Source organism: Cryptosporidium ubiquitum (genome assembly GCF_001865345.1).
Source record: "Cryptosporidium ubiquitum isolate 39726 chromosome Unknown contig_2, whole genome shotgun sequence".
NCBI classification, from domain to species: domain Eukaryota; phylum Apicomplexa; class Conoidasida; order Eucoccidiorida; family Cryptosporidiidae; genus Cryptosporidium; species Cryptosporidium ubiquitum.
In genome coordinates, this window is record NW_021639842.1 from 572 (window position 1) to 14,252 (window position 13,681).

The 13,681-nt window shown below is 31.3% G+C and overlaps 1 protein-coding gene across 1 annotated transcript; it reads left to right on the forward strand.

The window, feature by feature from the left end:
- Positions 1-236: 236 nt before the first annotated feature.
- Positions 237-13,646, forward strand: cubi_00885 (uncharacterized protein; the record flags this gene model as incomplete). The annotated part of the gene is made up of 1 exon (XM_029017897.1): positions 237-13,646. The coding sequence occupies one exon, from the start codon at positions 237-239 to the stop codon at positions 13,644-13,646; it is 13,410 nt and encodes a 4,469-aa protein (XP_028872848.1).
- Between the last annotated feature and the right edge of the window lie 35 nt (positions 13,647-13,681).

Sequence of the window (13,681 nt, forward strand, 5' to 3'; positions counted from 1 at the left end):
CCTCAACCTCAACCTCAACCTCCACAACTCCTCCATCGGACCAAATTGTTCAGGATGAATGTGAACTCGAACTAAAAAAACCATGTATAGGATATAATTCAACAATTCCATCAATAGTAGACAAAGGTAATATCTTATGGATAACTTCCAATACAATATATAATCCTCAAAATCAAAACAGAAAACTATACTTTACAGAAAATAATAATCCAATTTCACATGAAAGTAATTATTGGATGGGATATAATTTCATTCAAAATAATGATACAATATTTACTCTACTTTTTAATGAAACTTATTTAACCATTAAAGATTGGAAAGGACAACAAGAATATTATTCTCCATATACTAATGAAAAACTTGCATATAATAACATGAACTTTACTATAGGAATTGGATTAAGTAGATTAGGTCTATATATTATGAATTCTAAATTACAAAGTCTAATACAAATCCAACCTCAATATGATTATTCATATAATCATGTTAAACAATTATATAACAATCAAGTTATTTCTAATTATTTATTAGAAGATGGATTCTTTTATCCTAATACTCTTCTTTATGAAGGATATCAAAAATGTTCATTATATAATAATTGTTTAACTGAACAATTAGAATGTTATTCACAAGTTCTTACTGGAATATGCCAAACATTATCTCCTGGATTACATCTCAAATTTGAAACTGAAATTAAAACTACTTATCTTAATAATGGAACCTGGGGTGAAATATTTCAACAATCTGACCTTTTAAATACTTATATTATTAGTTCTAATAATCAAGATCAATATATTGTTTATATATATCATAATAGAATTGCTATTCAAGATATAAATAACTATATTAGTTGTTCTGGACCATATCCTAATGGAAATTTAATTAATATTAAATCAAATCTTATTTGGGAAATTGGTTTTGATTCTTATTATTCAATTTTCCTTAATGTATATGATCAAAATGATAATCAATATTATTCTATTTGTCAACTTAAAGCTGCTAATCAAAAAAGTCTTAATCTAATTGCTAATACTAATCCTGAACTTATAATTACTAGTACTTTTGGAATAGAATCTATTGATTACATTTATACAAGAGGATATAATCCATCTAATACTAAATTTACTCAATATATTAATCATTTCCCAAGAGGTGGATATAAATCATCATCTTCTAATTCAAATCTAATTACATCTTATTATTATCCTTATTATGATCAATCTATTAATGAATATAATCCATTACATAATTATGGTGAAAATTATCCATTCTTTCCACCTGGTATTAAACCAGCTCCAATTATAGGAAATTATCATACTACACCACCAGGATATTATTATAATAAAACTACTAGTCAATTTGAAAAGAATCCAGATCATCCAAATCCTAATGAATTAAATCCATTTCAACCAAATCATATTGTAGATGGTATTTCAGAATGTAATCTTTATTTATTCTCAACTTGTAATGGTACTTCTGCTAAAATTATGCCAATAGATTATAATTTAATATCTATAGAAGAATGGACTTTATTTGTAATTTTAACTACTGGAATACCAAATTATGATCAAAACAATAATTATTCTGGATTTAATTATAAATATGAATTTATTAAATATAATGATATTACAAAAGATGAAGAAATTATTCTATCTTTATCTCTTACAAATGAAACAGTTACATTCAAAAATCATTTAATTGATATAGAAAAAACAGTTTCTGCTCCTCAATGTGGTCCTTATTGTTCTACTTATCCAAAAGGATTCTTTGCTTTTTGGTTAACTTATGATAAAAACAATGATCTTTATGAAATATCAATTAATTCCAACTCAGAACTTTTAATAACTTTACCTGGATCTAAACAAAATATTAATAAGATCATTACTCAATCAGGTATAAATAGTAATAATCCAAGTTATAATATATGGTATATAACAAATGTTAAAAAAACTCCAAAGTTAATTTCTACTACTACTACAACTATTTCTCCATGGGATAAAATACAACAAGAGGTTTGTAATATTACAGAAATATGGATACCATGTAAAGGATTTAATGCTACAATTAATCCAAATTTTAATCTTGGAGATCTTATTTCAATGGAATTTATACTTGAAAAAGAATGTAATTGTAATAATAAGATTAATCATCTTGGAAATCAATACTGGTTAGGATTTGATTTAAATGATGATTATAATAAAATCTTTTCAATCTTTATTAATGAAAGTTCTATAATAATGTATGACTGGAAAAGTCATCAAGAATATATATCTCCATTCACAAATGAATCACTCTCTTATGATCAAATGAATCTTGAGATATTAATTGGATGGAGTAGACTTGGAATCTTTTTAATGGACAAAAATCATAATGGATTAATTCATATACAAAATTTACCAGAAGATCAAATTAATAAGATCAAACAATACTCTGATGAACAAAATACTTTGGTAAAATTTGAACTAATTAGTAGAGAATTCTTATATCCTAATGAAATTTTATATCAAGGTTATCATACCTGTTCTTTTTATAATGATTGTAATACTGAAATAATGTCTTGTTCAAGTCAAGCTTTAATAGATACATGTAATAAACCTCGTCCTGGAATGAGTTGGATTATAGATACTGAAATTTCTGAAACTAATGTTAATAATGGTACATGGGGATCTAAATTAGAGTTTCCTACTTTAATTAATGTATTCAAGATTAATAATCTCACAGATAATATATATTCAATTTATATCTTTAATAATAGGATCTCAATTCAAGATGAACATAATAAGATTTCTTGTGATGGTTATTATCCAGGTCTTGTAGATATAAAAATAGGTGATCATTTAAAATGGTCTATTGGAATAGATCATTCTTATTTACTTTATTTAAATATACATGATATAAAAAATGGAAATAAAAACTATACTGTTTGTGTTTTACCAATGGATATTTCTTCTGGAACTTTATCATCTATATATCCAAAAGGTTATTCACCTTTAAAATCCACCTTTATTCAACAGATCTCTGGATTCCCCAAAGGAGGATATGAGAAATCAAATCCCATAGGATTTTATGATGCAAATTATAACTCATCTCTTGGAATATTTGAACCTGATAAACTATATAAAAAAATCAATTCTTTCTTCCCAGTTGGAATTAATGCTGCTCCTACTTTTGGAGATTATCAAAACACTCCTCCAGGTTATTTCTATAATACAACTTCAAGTTTATTTGAAACAGAAGATTTAACTCTTAAAGATGAAATTAACCCTTATCAACCTAGAGAATTTATTAAGGGATTGAATGAATGTAATATTGAACTTTTATCAGTTTGTAATAGTTCAAATATTAATTTTAGATCTAATAATAGTAATTTAATATTTGGAAAAGATTGGACTTTATTTGTAATGATTAGTACAGGTATTCCTATTGGAAATAATATCTTATCTAATTTGGATTTTAATTACAAATATAATTTCATAAATGACATAAATGGAGAAGAAGAAGTCATTCTTTCTCTTACTCTTAGAAATGAATCAGTAATATTCAAAAATGAAAAGACTGGAGATGCTTCGATTTCAGGATCTCCCCAATGTGGTCCATATTGTTCAACTTATCCAAAAGGCTTTTTTACTTTTTGGTTAACTTATAATAATGAATCTAAAAAATACCTAATTTCAGTTAATTCTAATAAAGAACATTTGGTTGAAGTATCAGGTTACAAATCAGTATTTAACAAAATTAGAGGAGAATTAGGTAGTAATAATGGAAATGTTTATTCACTTTGGCAGTTAACAAACATAGTTGAAGTTCCAGTATCAATCTCAACAACAACAACAACAACAACTTCTCCTCCTTGGGACAGTATTACATTTGATAACTGTGATATTGAGATAGGTACTCCTTGTAAAGGATATGCAGGAACGATTCAAAACAATTTGAAAATGAGTAATGTTATTTGGATCTCAACAATAGTACATAATGGAAACATTATATTACCCTCAAGTGGAGAAAAATATTGGTTTGGAATTAGTTTGAATAGTATCTCTTCTGATAATCTTATGAACTTGTTTTTCAATGAAACTTTCATCATTCTAATAGATTATGTACAAGGAAAACAATATTTCTCAAGATATACTGATGAAATTCTTATTTATGAAGGCTTAGAACTAACTTTTGGATTAGCATGGAGTAAATTTGGAGTATTCTTACTAAATGAGAATGGTAATTCTTTAATTAGCTTCCAAACCAACCAAGAGTATGCTATATCAAAGATTATACCACTTCGTGGAAGTAGAAGACAAGTATATCATTTCCTACTTTCTGGAGGTTTTCTATTCCCAGGAAATACTTTGTATGAAGGATATAGTACCTGTTCACTATATAAAGATTGTGATTCAACATCTACAGGGTGTTCAGCTCAAACTCTTACTAATCCTTGTGGTAAACCTCAACCAGGAGTTAGTTGGATTATTGAAACAGAGATTCTGGATACAAAAGTAAATAATGGTACATGGGGTTCTGATCTTGAACTCTCAAATCTTCTTAACATTTATTTTGTAAATAATGGTGTTGAAGATGTATTAGCTATATATTTATTTGATAATAGATTAGCCTTACAAGATCTTAAAAAGAATGTGGTTTGTAATGGTCCTTACCCTCAAGATCTTTCTCAAAACTTTGGAAGCAGTATAAATTGGACTTTGTCAATAGATGAAACTGAAATGCTTTACCTTAATATTAAGCAAAAAGATGAGATTTTTTCAGTTTGTGCAATTTCATTTGGAAATCATCTAATTCCAATAGTTTATATTTACCCTAGAGGCCATGCTCCAGCTACTTCGAATTTCACTCAAATACTTAATAGTATTCCAATAGGAGGATTTGAACCAACATCTAAAAATTCTAAATCAGGATTCTATAGACCAATATTAAACACAACTTCTGGAACATATAATAATGAACTATATAATTCCACTACACCTTTCTTACCAGTTGGTATTAATCCAGTTCCTTATTATGGTACAGCAGAAAATACTCCAATTGGTTACCATTATAATAGAACCACCAACCAATTTGTTAGAAATCCAAATAATACAAATGTAGACGAATTTAATCCATTTAGACCTCCTTATATAATGAATGGAGTCTTAGAATGTGATCTATTTATTTTTGATACTTGTAATGGAACATCTGCAAGGATTATGCCAGAAAATACAATATTTAAGCAAGGATGGACGCTATTTACATTAATAAGTACCGGCATTCCAACTCGTGATCCAAATACAAATAGTCAAGATCCAAACCTAAGATTTGATTTCATTAACTCAGAATTAGGAGGAAATACTGAGGAAACTGTTTTGTCTCTTAATTTATTTAATGAGACAGTAATTCTTAGAAATGAAAGAACTGGAGATTCTTCTATTGCAGGATCTCCACAATGTGGTCCTTTCTGTTCTACTTATCCAGATGGATTCTTTGCATTTTGGTTAACTTATGATCCAGAAATCAATGTATACACAGTTTCTGTGGACTATAATAAACAGAAACTTGTTTCTATTAATTCAGCAAATATGAAATTTAATCTAATTAGACCATCATGTGGAAATTCTCAAACAAACTGTGGTATTGTTTATAATATCTTCCAACTTACTAATAAACAAATTATTCCAAGATCCATTTCTACTACTACTACTACTACTACTGCTATCCCTTGGTCTAGCCAAGTTCTGGATGAATGCAAACTCATTGTTGATGTTCCTTGTAGAGGGATTAATGGTGTATCAGTTACTCCATTTTCTCAAGGAAATATTCTGTGGTTCAATACTACAATAACATCTTCTAAAGATAAGATTCATGGATTAGACTTTTCTTCTCTTCATTGGTTTGGATACCAATTTTTATTGGATTCAAATCCGATCTTTTCCTTATTATTCAATGAAACTTCCATAACTTTGACAGATCAGATTGCTAAGATTGAGTATTCTTCTAGATATACCAATGAAAGTTTAGCATATCCAGAAATGAATATAATCTTTGCTATTGGATGGAGTAGATTAGGTCTATTTGTCATCAACTCTAAAAGTGAAGGCCTAATTCAAATCAACAGTCTAACAGATATATCCTTCAACAAGGTATCTCTCTATGGATCAGAGGCCACTCCAAGTAATTTCTTGCTTACTGATCAATTTGTATTCCCTAAACAAATCCTCTACAAAGGTTATGAGAGTTGTTCTTTCTTTGAGGATTGTCCTACAGAGGCTTCCTGTTCTTCTCAAGTATTGACAGGAATATGCAACAAAAAGAATCCTGGATCCTATTACCAAGTAGACACAGTGATCACAGAGACATTCCTTACAAACTCTACATGGGGTTCGAGACTCGAGTTAAGTTCTCTATTGGCTGAATTTGTGATTAATGAAGGAAACTCACAAGAGGATCTCTTGTCTATATATATATTTGAAAATAGATTAGCTATTCAAGATCTAAAGCATAATGTAGTATGTTCTGGACCGTATCCTTCAGATTCAATCATAGATTATGGGGATTCTCTTAGCTGGAGTATCGGGTTTGATGATTCAAACCAGATGTACTTAAATGTTCAAAATTTCAAAGGAATGGGTAACTTTACTATCTGTACTTTAAGTACTGGAATTCAGAATTCTGATTTCTTGTACTTATATCCACAAGGATATGCTCCTGGACCTTCAGTATTTAAGGAATTTAAGATGGGATTCCCTAAAGGTGGATTTGAATCTTCTGTCTCAAATTCTTCTTTAAATGGTTACTATAAACCATTATATAATACAAGCTCTCAAGAATATGATCCCGAAGCTACCTATGGTATAAATCATCCCCACTTTCCTCCGGGTATACAGGCTGCTCCTCTTAATGGATCCCTTATTAATACCCCTTCTGGATATTACTATAACACAGCTACAGGACTCTTTGAGAAATATCCAAACAATACCAATATTGAAATTAATCCATTCCAACCAAAAGAACTTCTTGAGGGACTTCCTGAATGCAGTTTGCATATGTTTGATATTTGTAATTCTACCTCAGTCTTTTTAAAACCTAAAGATACATTTTTCAAACAAGGATGGACTTTGTTTGTGATGCTTAACAATGGAATTCCCTCAAATGTTTCTGAAAAGTATGACTTCAACTATAAGTATGAGTTTCTCAATTCCAAGCAAGGAAACAAAGTAGTACTTTCTCTTTATTATAACAACGAGACTGTAGTCTTTAGAAACGAAGTTTCTGGTGAATTTTCTGTTGCTGGATCTCCTCAATGTGGTCCTTATTGTTCAACATATCCAAAAGGCTTTTTCACTTTCTGGCTTTCTTACGATCACTCTTCCAACAATTACATTATCTCTGTGAGCTCCAACCAAAAGTATCTCCTTCATCTAGATGCACATGGAGCTATTTTTGATCATATAAAGCCTTGTTGTGAATCAGAAACTGCAAACTCATTCTCTCTTTGGCAACTTTCCAATACTGTAATTTATCCTCTTAGAATGTCCTCCACTACTACCACGCTCCCACCTTGGTTTGAGACAGTTCATGATGAATGCTCACTTTCCTCCATTGACTCTTCTCAACCGTGTAAAGGACATAGTGCAACCCTAATGGATGGAAATTTCTCTGATAGTTACCTCCTTTCTCTGAATTTCACACTATCCAAGGTTTTGGTGAACGGAGCAAACAACGTACTTACTCCCATTATCCCCACATCAACTTCCAAAAGGATGAATCTAGATAATTCTACAAATGCAACTGAAGATCTAAAATACATATGGAATGGTTTTGAATTCAAAGATAAGAATGATCAATTAGTACTTTCACTTAAATTCAATGAAACAACTATCACGCTTTATGATCACAGAGAAGATCTTGAATATATTTCTCCATATACTAACGAAAGCACAGTTTACTCTGGGAAATTAGAAAGCCTATCTCTTGGTTGGAGCAGACTTGGGTTATTCTTGATGAATAGTGATTTTAACAGCCTAATAAAAATCCCAGCAAGAAATAATTTTGAGTTCAGTAAAGTCTCAAAATCACTCCAAGATAACATTCCTCTTAATTTCACGCTCCAAACAAATTTTATGTATCCTAATGAGATCTTATACCAAGGATACCACTCTTGTTCTCTTTTTAATGATTGTCATTCTAAACCAATCTCCTGTGAATCCCAAGTTCTTTCAGAAACATGTAACAGAAATCCGAGTAGGCCACAATGGATTGTGGAAACTGAGATCTCAGATACTCAAGTAAACAACGGTACTTGGGGGCCCAATTTTGAACTTCCAGGACTACTTCATGCTTTCAATATTAATAATGGAATTGAGGATATAGTTTCAGTATATATATTTGATCAGAGGATTGCAATTCAAAGCCATCTTGGACACTCTTTCTGTGATGGATTATACCCAGAATCCAGATCTTTAATAATTGGAGACTCTGTTGTTTGGTCAGTAGCTGTAGATGATAATGAAATACTTTATTTAAACGTAATGAACGAAAATAAAACTAAATTCTACTCAGTTTGTACTCTAAAATACCATGAAGACTTTATACATTTTAAATACATCTATCCTAGAGGCTACTCACCTTCAAGATCTATATTTACTCAAATTATTGGAGACTTCCCTAATGGAGGATTTGAAAGTTCTAACCCCAGAGACAATATTGGATTCTATAGGCCTGAGTTAAATAATGAGACAGGACTATATGAACCAGAAAAAAAATACAACTTTAGTTTCCCATTCTTCCCAGTTGGAATCATTCCTGCACCAATTTCTGGAAACTATCATAATACTCCTCCTGGTTATTACTACAACCAAACTTCTGGTCTCTTTGTTAAGTATCCAAATAATACCTCAGACCAAGTAAATCCCTACCAATTCCAAGAGCTTTCTCCTGGTATAAAAGAATGTGATCTATACATTCTTTCAATATGTAACAGTACTATTGTTAATTTGAAACCAACAGGAACACTCTTTCAATCAGGTTGGACCCTATTTGCATCTATTAATACTGGAATCCCAGAATCTGACCAAAGTTCATCCGTGTTACCAAATTCAACCTTACCATTTGTCTATAATAATGGAGTAACTTCTTTTTCGTCCCAAAATTCAGCAACATACAATTATGGTTTCCAGTTCATTAACACATTCACTAGCAAAATAGTTCTCTCTATCAATTTGTATGATGAATTTACTGAGATTAAGAATGAGATCACGGGAGAAAGAGCCGTCTCAGTTTCTCCTCAATGTGGTCCTCTATGTTCAACATACAAAAAAGGATACTTTACCTTCTGGATGAATTATGATGCTTTCAGTGAAGAAATGACCATCTCTATTGACAAGAACAAACAGATTCTTTTGAGACTAAAAAATTCTCAGGCTGTCTCATCCTTTGATAGAATCCAACCATGTTGTAGTAATTCAGTAATGAGTTCTTTTAGTTTGTGGCAACTTTCGAATATTGCTAAGGTTCCTCAGATTGAGACTACCACTACAACCACTACTACTATCCCTCCCTGGCAAGATAATATTCAAGATGAATGCTTACTAGAGAAAGATATTCCTTGCAAAGGCTTTAATGCCACACTTATAGATCCCATATTCAATCATGGTAATGTCCTTTGGCTCAGCTTCAAACTACCTATTCAGAACTGTAATGCTCCTTTCAATTTAAATGAGATTTTCTGGTATGGTTACCTCTTTAGTAACAAGGATAGACCAGTTCTTTCTATTTTGTTTAATGAGACTTTAATTACTTTATATGATTGGAAGAATGATCAAGAATTTTACTCTCCTTATAAAGATGGAAGCCTTGTTTTTCAAGGAAAGAATCTTAACTTAGGACTTGGATGGAGCAGACTTGGGTTCTTCTTACTTAATGAAAACTCTGAATCTTTGATAAATATTAAATCCATGACTGACTTCTCTTTTGATAAGATCTCTAACCATGGTAAAACACCTGATCCATCAGTATTCCTTCTCCAAACAGGCTTCCTTTATCCTCAACAAGTTCTTTTACAGGGATATAAAGACTGTTCTTTCTACAATGACTGTTTTTCCAAGTCTTTAAGTTGCTCTGGCCAAGTACTTTCTCAAATATGCTCTAATCCTATTCCAGGGATGAGTTGGGAAATTGAAACTGAAATTACCAATACACAAGTTAATAATGGAACTTGGGGAAGAAGATTCCAATCTCCAGATATAATCAATGTATTTGTACTCAGTCCTACTGAAGATTTGATCTTTTCTATAAATTCCAATTCGAATGAAAATAACTATCAAGATTATGGATACATTTATGTACTTAAAGATAGAGTTGCTTTACAGAGCCATTATGGATCAGTCTGCTCTGGACCACTCCCTGGAGCTAGAAAACTCAATATTGGAGACAAGCTTAAACTTTCACTTGGAATAGACTCATTATCTATGCTTTACTTAAACATTTTTAATGATGATGATTCTGAATATAACACAGTATGTAGTATAGGTGAGATTGAGAATGGATGGAGATTTAGATATATATTCCCTATGGGAAATTCTCCCCCAATCTCAAACTTTACTCAATTTAAACTTGGGTTCCCTGATGGAGGATTTAAACCAACATATACAGGCCCAGATTCACTTTATGATCCATCATTTGATAATACAACAGGGACTTATCATCCAGAGTTGAAGTATTTAAAAAGTTATCCTTACTTCCCATCATCAATAATTCCAGCTCCTACTGATGGTAATGAAACTAATACTCCTCCTGGGTATTTCTACAATAGGACCTCTAGTTTATTTGAGAAAGAAGGAGGTATTCAGAATTCAGATATTAATCCATATAGGCCAGAATATATTAAAAACGGAGTAGATGTATGTGATCTTAGCTTATTCTCAGTCTGCAACTCAACAAATGTATACTTAAAACCTGAGAATACCCTCTTTAACTCAGATTGGACTTTAATGGTAATGATGAGCACTGGGAATCCAGAAACTCAGGAAAGCCCTTCAAATAATCTTAAACAAAACTACAAATATGAATTCTTTAATTCAAATACCAAATCTCTAATATTGTCAATAACTTACTCGGACCTCTTCGTTAGTTTGACTAATGAACAAAATGGAATCACAGTCTATTCTTCCTCACCCCAATGTGGTCCCTTTTGTTCTACATATACTAATGGTTTCTTTACATTTTGGGTAACTTATAGTAAAGAGAAGAATTCTTACACAATTACCGTTAATAGAAATACAGAGAGATTGCTTTTCCTGAATGGAATAGATAATTCATTTAACCAGATAATCGGAAAGAGCTTTGGTTCTAAGAAATCTTACACTCTTTGGTATCTTGTCAACATCTCAATAGATCCTATTGGACTTTCTACTACTACTACTACTTCCACTAGTACCACAACTACAAGCACTCCAAATACAAATATTACAAGCACTTCAACGACTACATTACCTCCTGATCTCACTGAAGGGTGCAATTTGAAAATTGGAACAGCTTGCACTGGAGTATTTGGATACTTTGAAAAAACGGATGATAGTGTTTGGAAGGAGGGAGTTTATGTGACAATCAGTTTCAAATTCCCTAAGATTGTTAAAAAAAGATTTACTTACTATGTAGACAGCTCACTTAGAACATTATCTAGCCAGACAGTATTTAGTCTAATTCTGATTAACAGGGATTTAAACGTAGGAAGCATATTGTTTGAGCCAAATAAGTTAACAGCAGTTCTGAATGAGACTTCTATTTCAACTCAATATAGTAATGGAAGAATATTTAATGAAGGAGATGATATGGAGATAACTCTTCTGAAAATTAATGGACTTTTCTATATTATGGATTCAAATGGATTTGCTCTGATTGAGTATCCAAATTTACTACTTTCCGAGGATGAAATAAATTCAAAGCTTAATTATACTTTCACTGAAATATACCCCTCAACTCCAGTTAGGTTAATCTTCTCAGTTCAAAACTATCAAGGATATCCATTTGTTCTTTTAAATGGATACTTACATTCCAGCTTGACAAACTATTGTGGGGTGGATCAAACTTCTATTGTAAATCAAGCTGTAAATGGCTTATGTAATTATCCTCAAAAAGGTATGGAATGGAAAATATACACCAAAGCCACAGACAATAAGTTAAACAGTGGATATTATGGAGATTTATATGATAATGATGATTTGATTTCTGCTTATAATATTAATAACGGAACTCACAATACTTTAGGATTCCTATTTTATCGTAAATTTGCCTTATTAATCAACTTAATTACGAATGAACAATGTTCTGGAGTACATCCAAACTCTGAAGAACTTGGTTTTGGAAAGGACCACGATTGGAGTATTGGATTTAATGGGAATTCAATTTTCTTAAATGAACACCAATTTTCGGACTATTCTAAAAAATTCACAATTTGTACCTTGCCTTTAAATAACAAAATCCTGCCATTCAAGTACTTAATCCCTGTTGGAGAAAATCCATATAGTAAGATGAAAGTTTCCCAACTTGGAAAAGGATTCCCTGAGAATGGTTATTCCACAACAGAAAAGGATAATGAAATTCCAATAAACGGAGTTCTGATGGTTCAAGCGTTGATTACAAACTTTGATTATTTTGTTCAAAAACAAATAGCTGATGAGAGATTCAAAGAATTTAAAGACCTATTTATCTCATCTATTAAGACTTCTTTCGGTCCTTATAAGAGGAACGTAGGTATTATAAGTTTGACCCCAAGGAATGTCCAAGTATCCAAAGTTGGAAATAGCGTCTTACAGACTGCAACTGGGGATATATTGGTTACATTCTATATTTACTCTAATGTAGGACAAAAAATGGCAGACTTTTCACTGGAAATATCCTCCAAGATCATTTTCAATCCGACAAGTATTTTCGGACAGATATTTGAATGGAAACAACTTAACTTCTTAACCAAAGATGCTTCCCCTCCTATTGAATTAATCGTTAACAACACATCCTGTATGGGAATAAACAAGGGGAAAACTGCACTGGAAAGCATAGTTTATAAGTACGGTTTCTATTCAGACTTAGTTACTGAGTATCCTCCAGAATCTTTAATTGGATATTTCTCATTTAATCACATTGTTCCAAATGTTCCTACTTTTAATGACCATAAAGAGTTTGTTCTTTCCTTCAAGAAGGCACTTGGTGAATTACTTGGGATTGATTATAAACTTATTGGAGTCATTGCAGTTGGTGATACTCCTGTTGAGAATGGAGTACTAGGATATGGAGTAATTAAGTTCTACATTAGCTCAAATAGTATGGAGTTTTCTTCAATTATACTAGAACAGCTTTCTCTTAGACTTTCAAACCCCAAAAATCCATTTTCCAAAAAAATGAGCTGGAAGCAAATTGAAATTGGATACTGTAATAAACCCAAGTTCTATATGTATTATCATAACCGTATGAACAATAGGAGATTTAAACATTACTTAGAAAGCAATGGAAACTTGAATGTTGAAGATAACCCATTTTACACTTATTTAAAAGATGATGATAACTTCAGTGATCCATACGAATACGATTACAATGATAATTCCGAAACAGACAGTGATGGATTGGATGAATTCATCAATAGTTTTGGACGTCACAATAAATAGTCTAACTAGTTCGTTTTCTCGTAGAAAGTAGCACT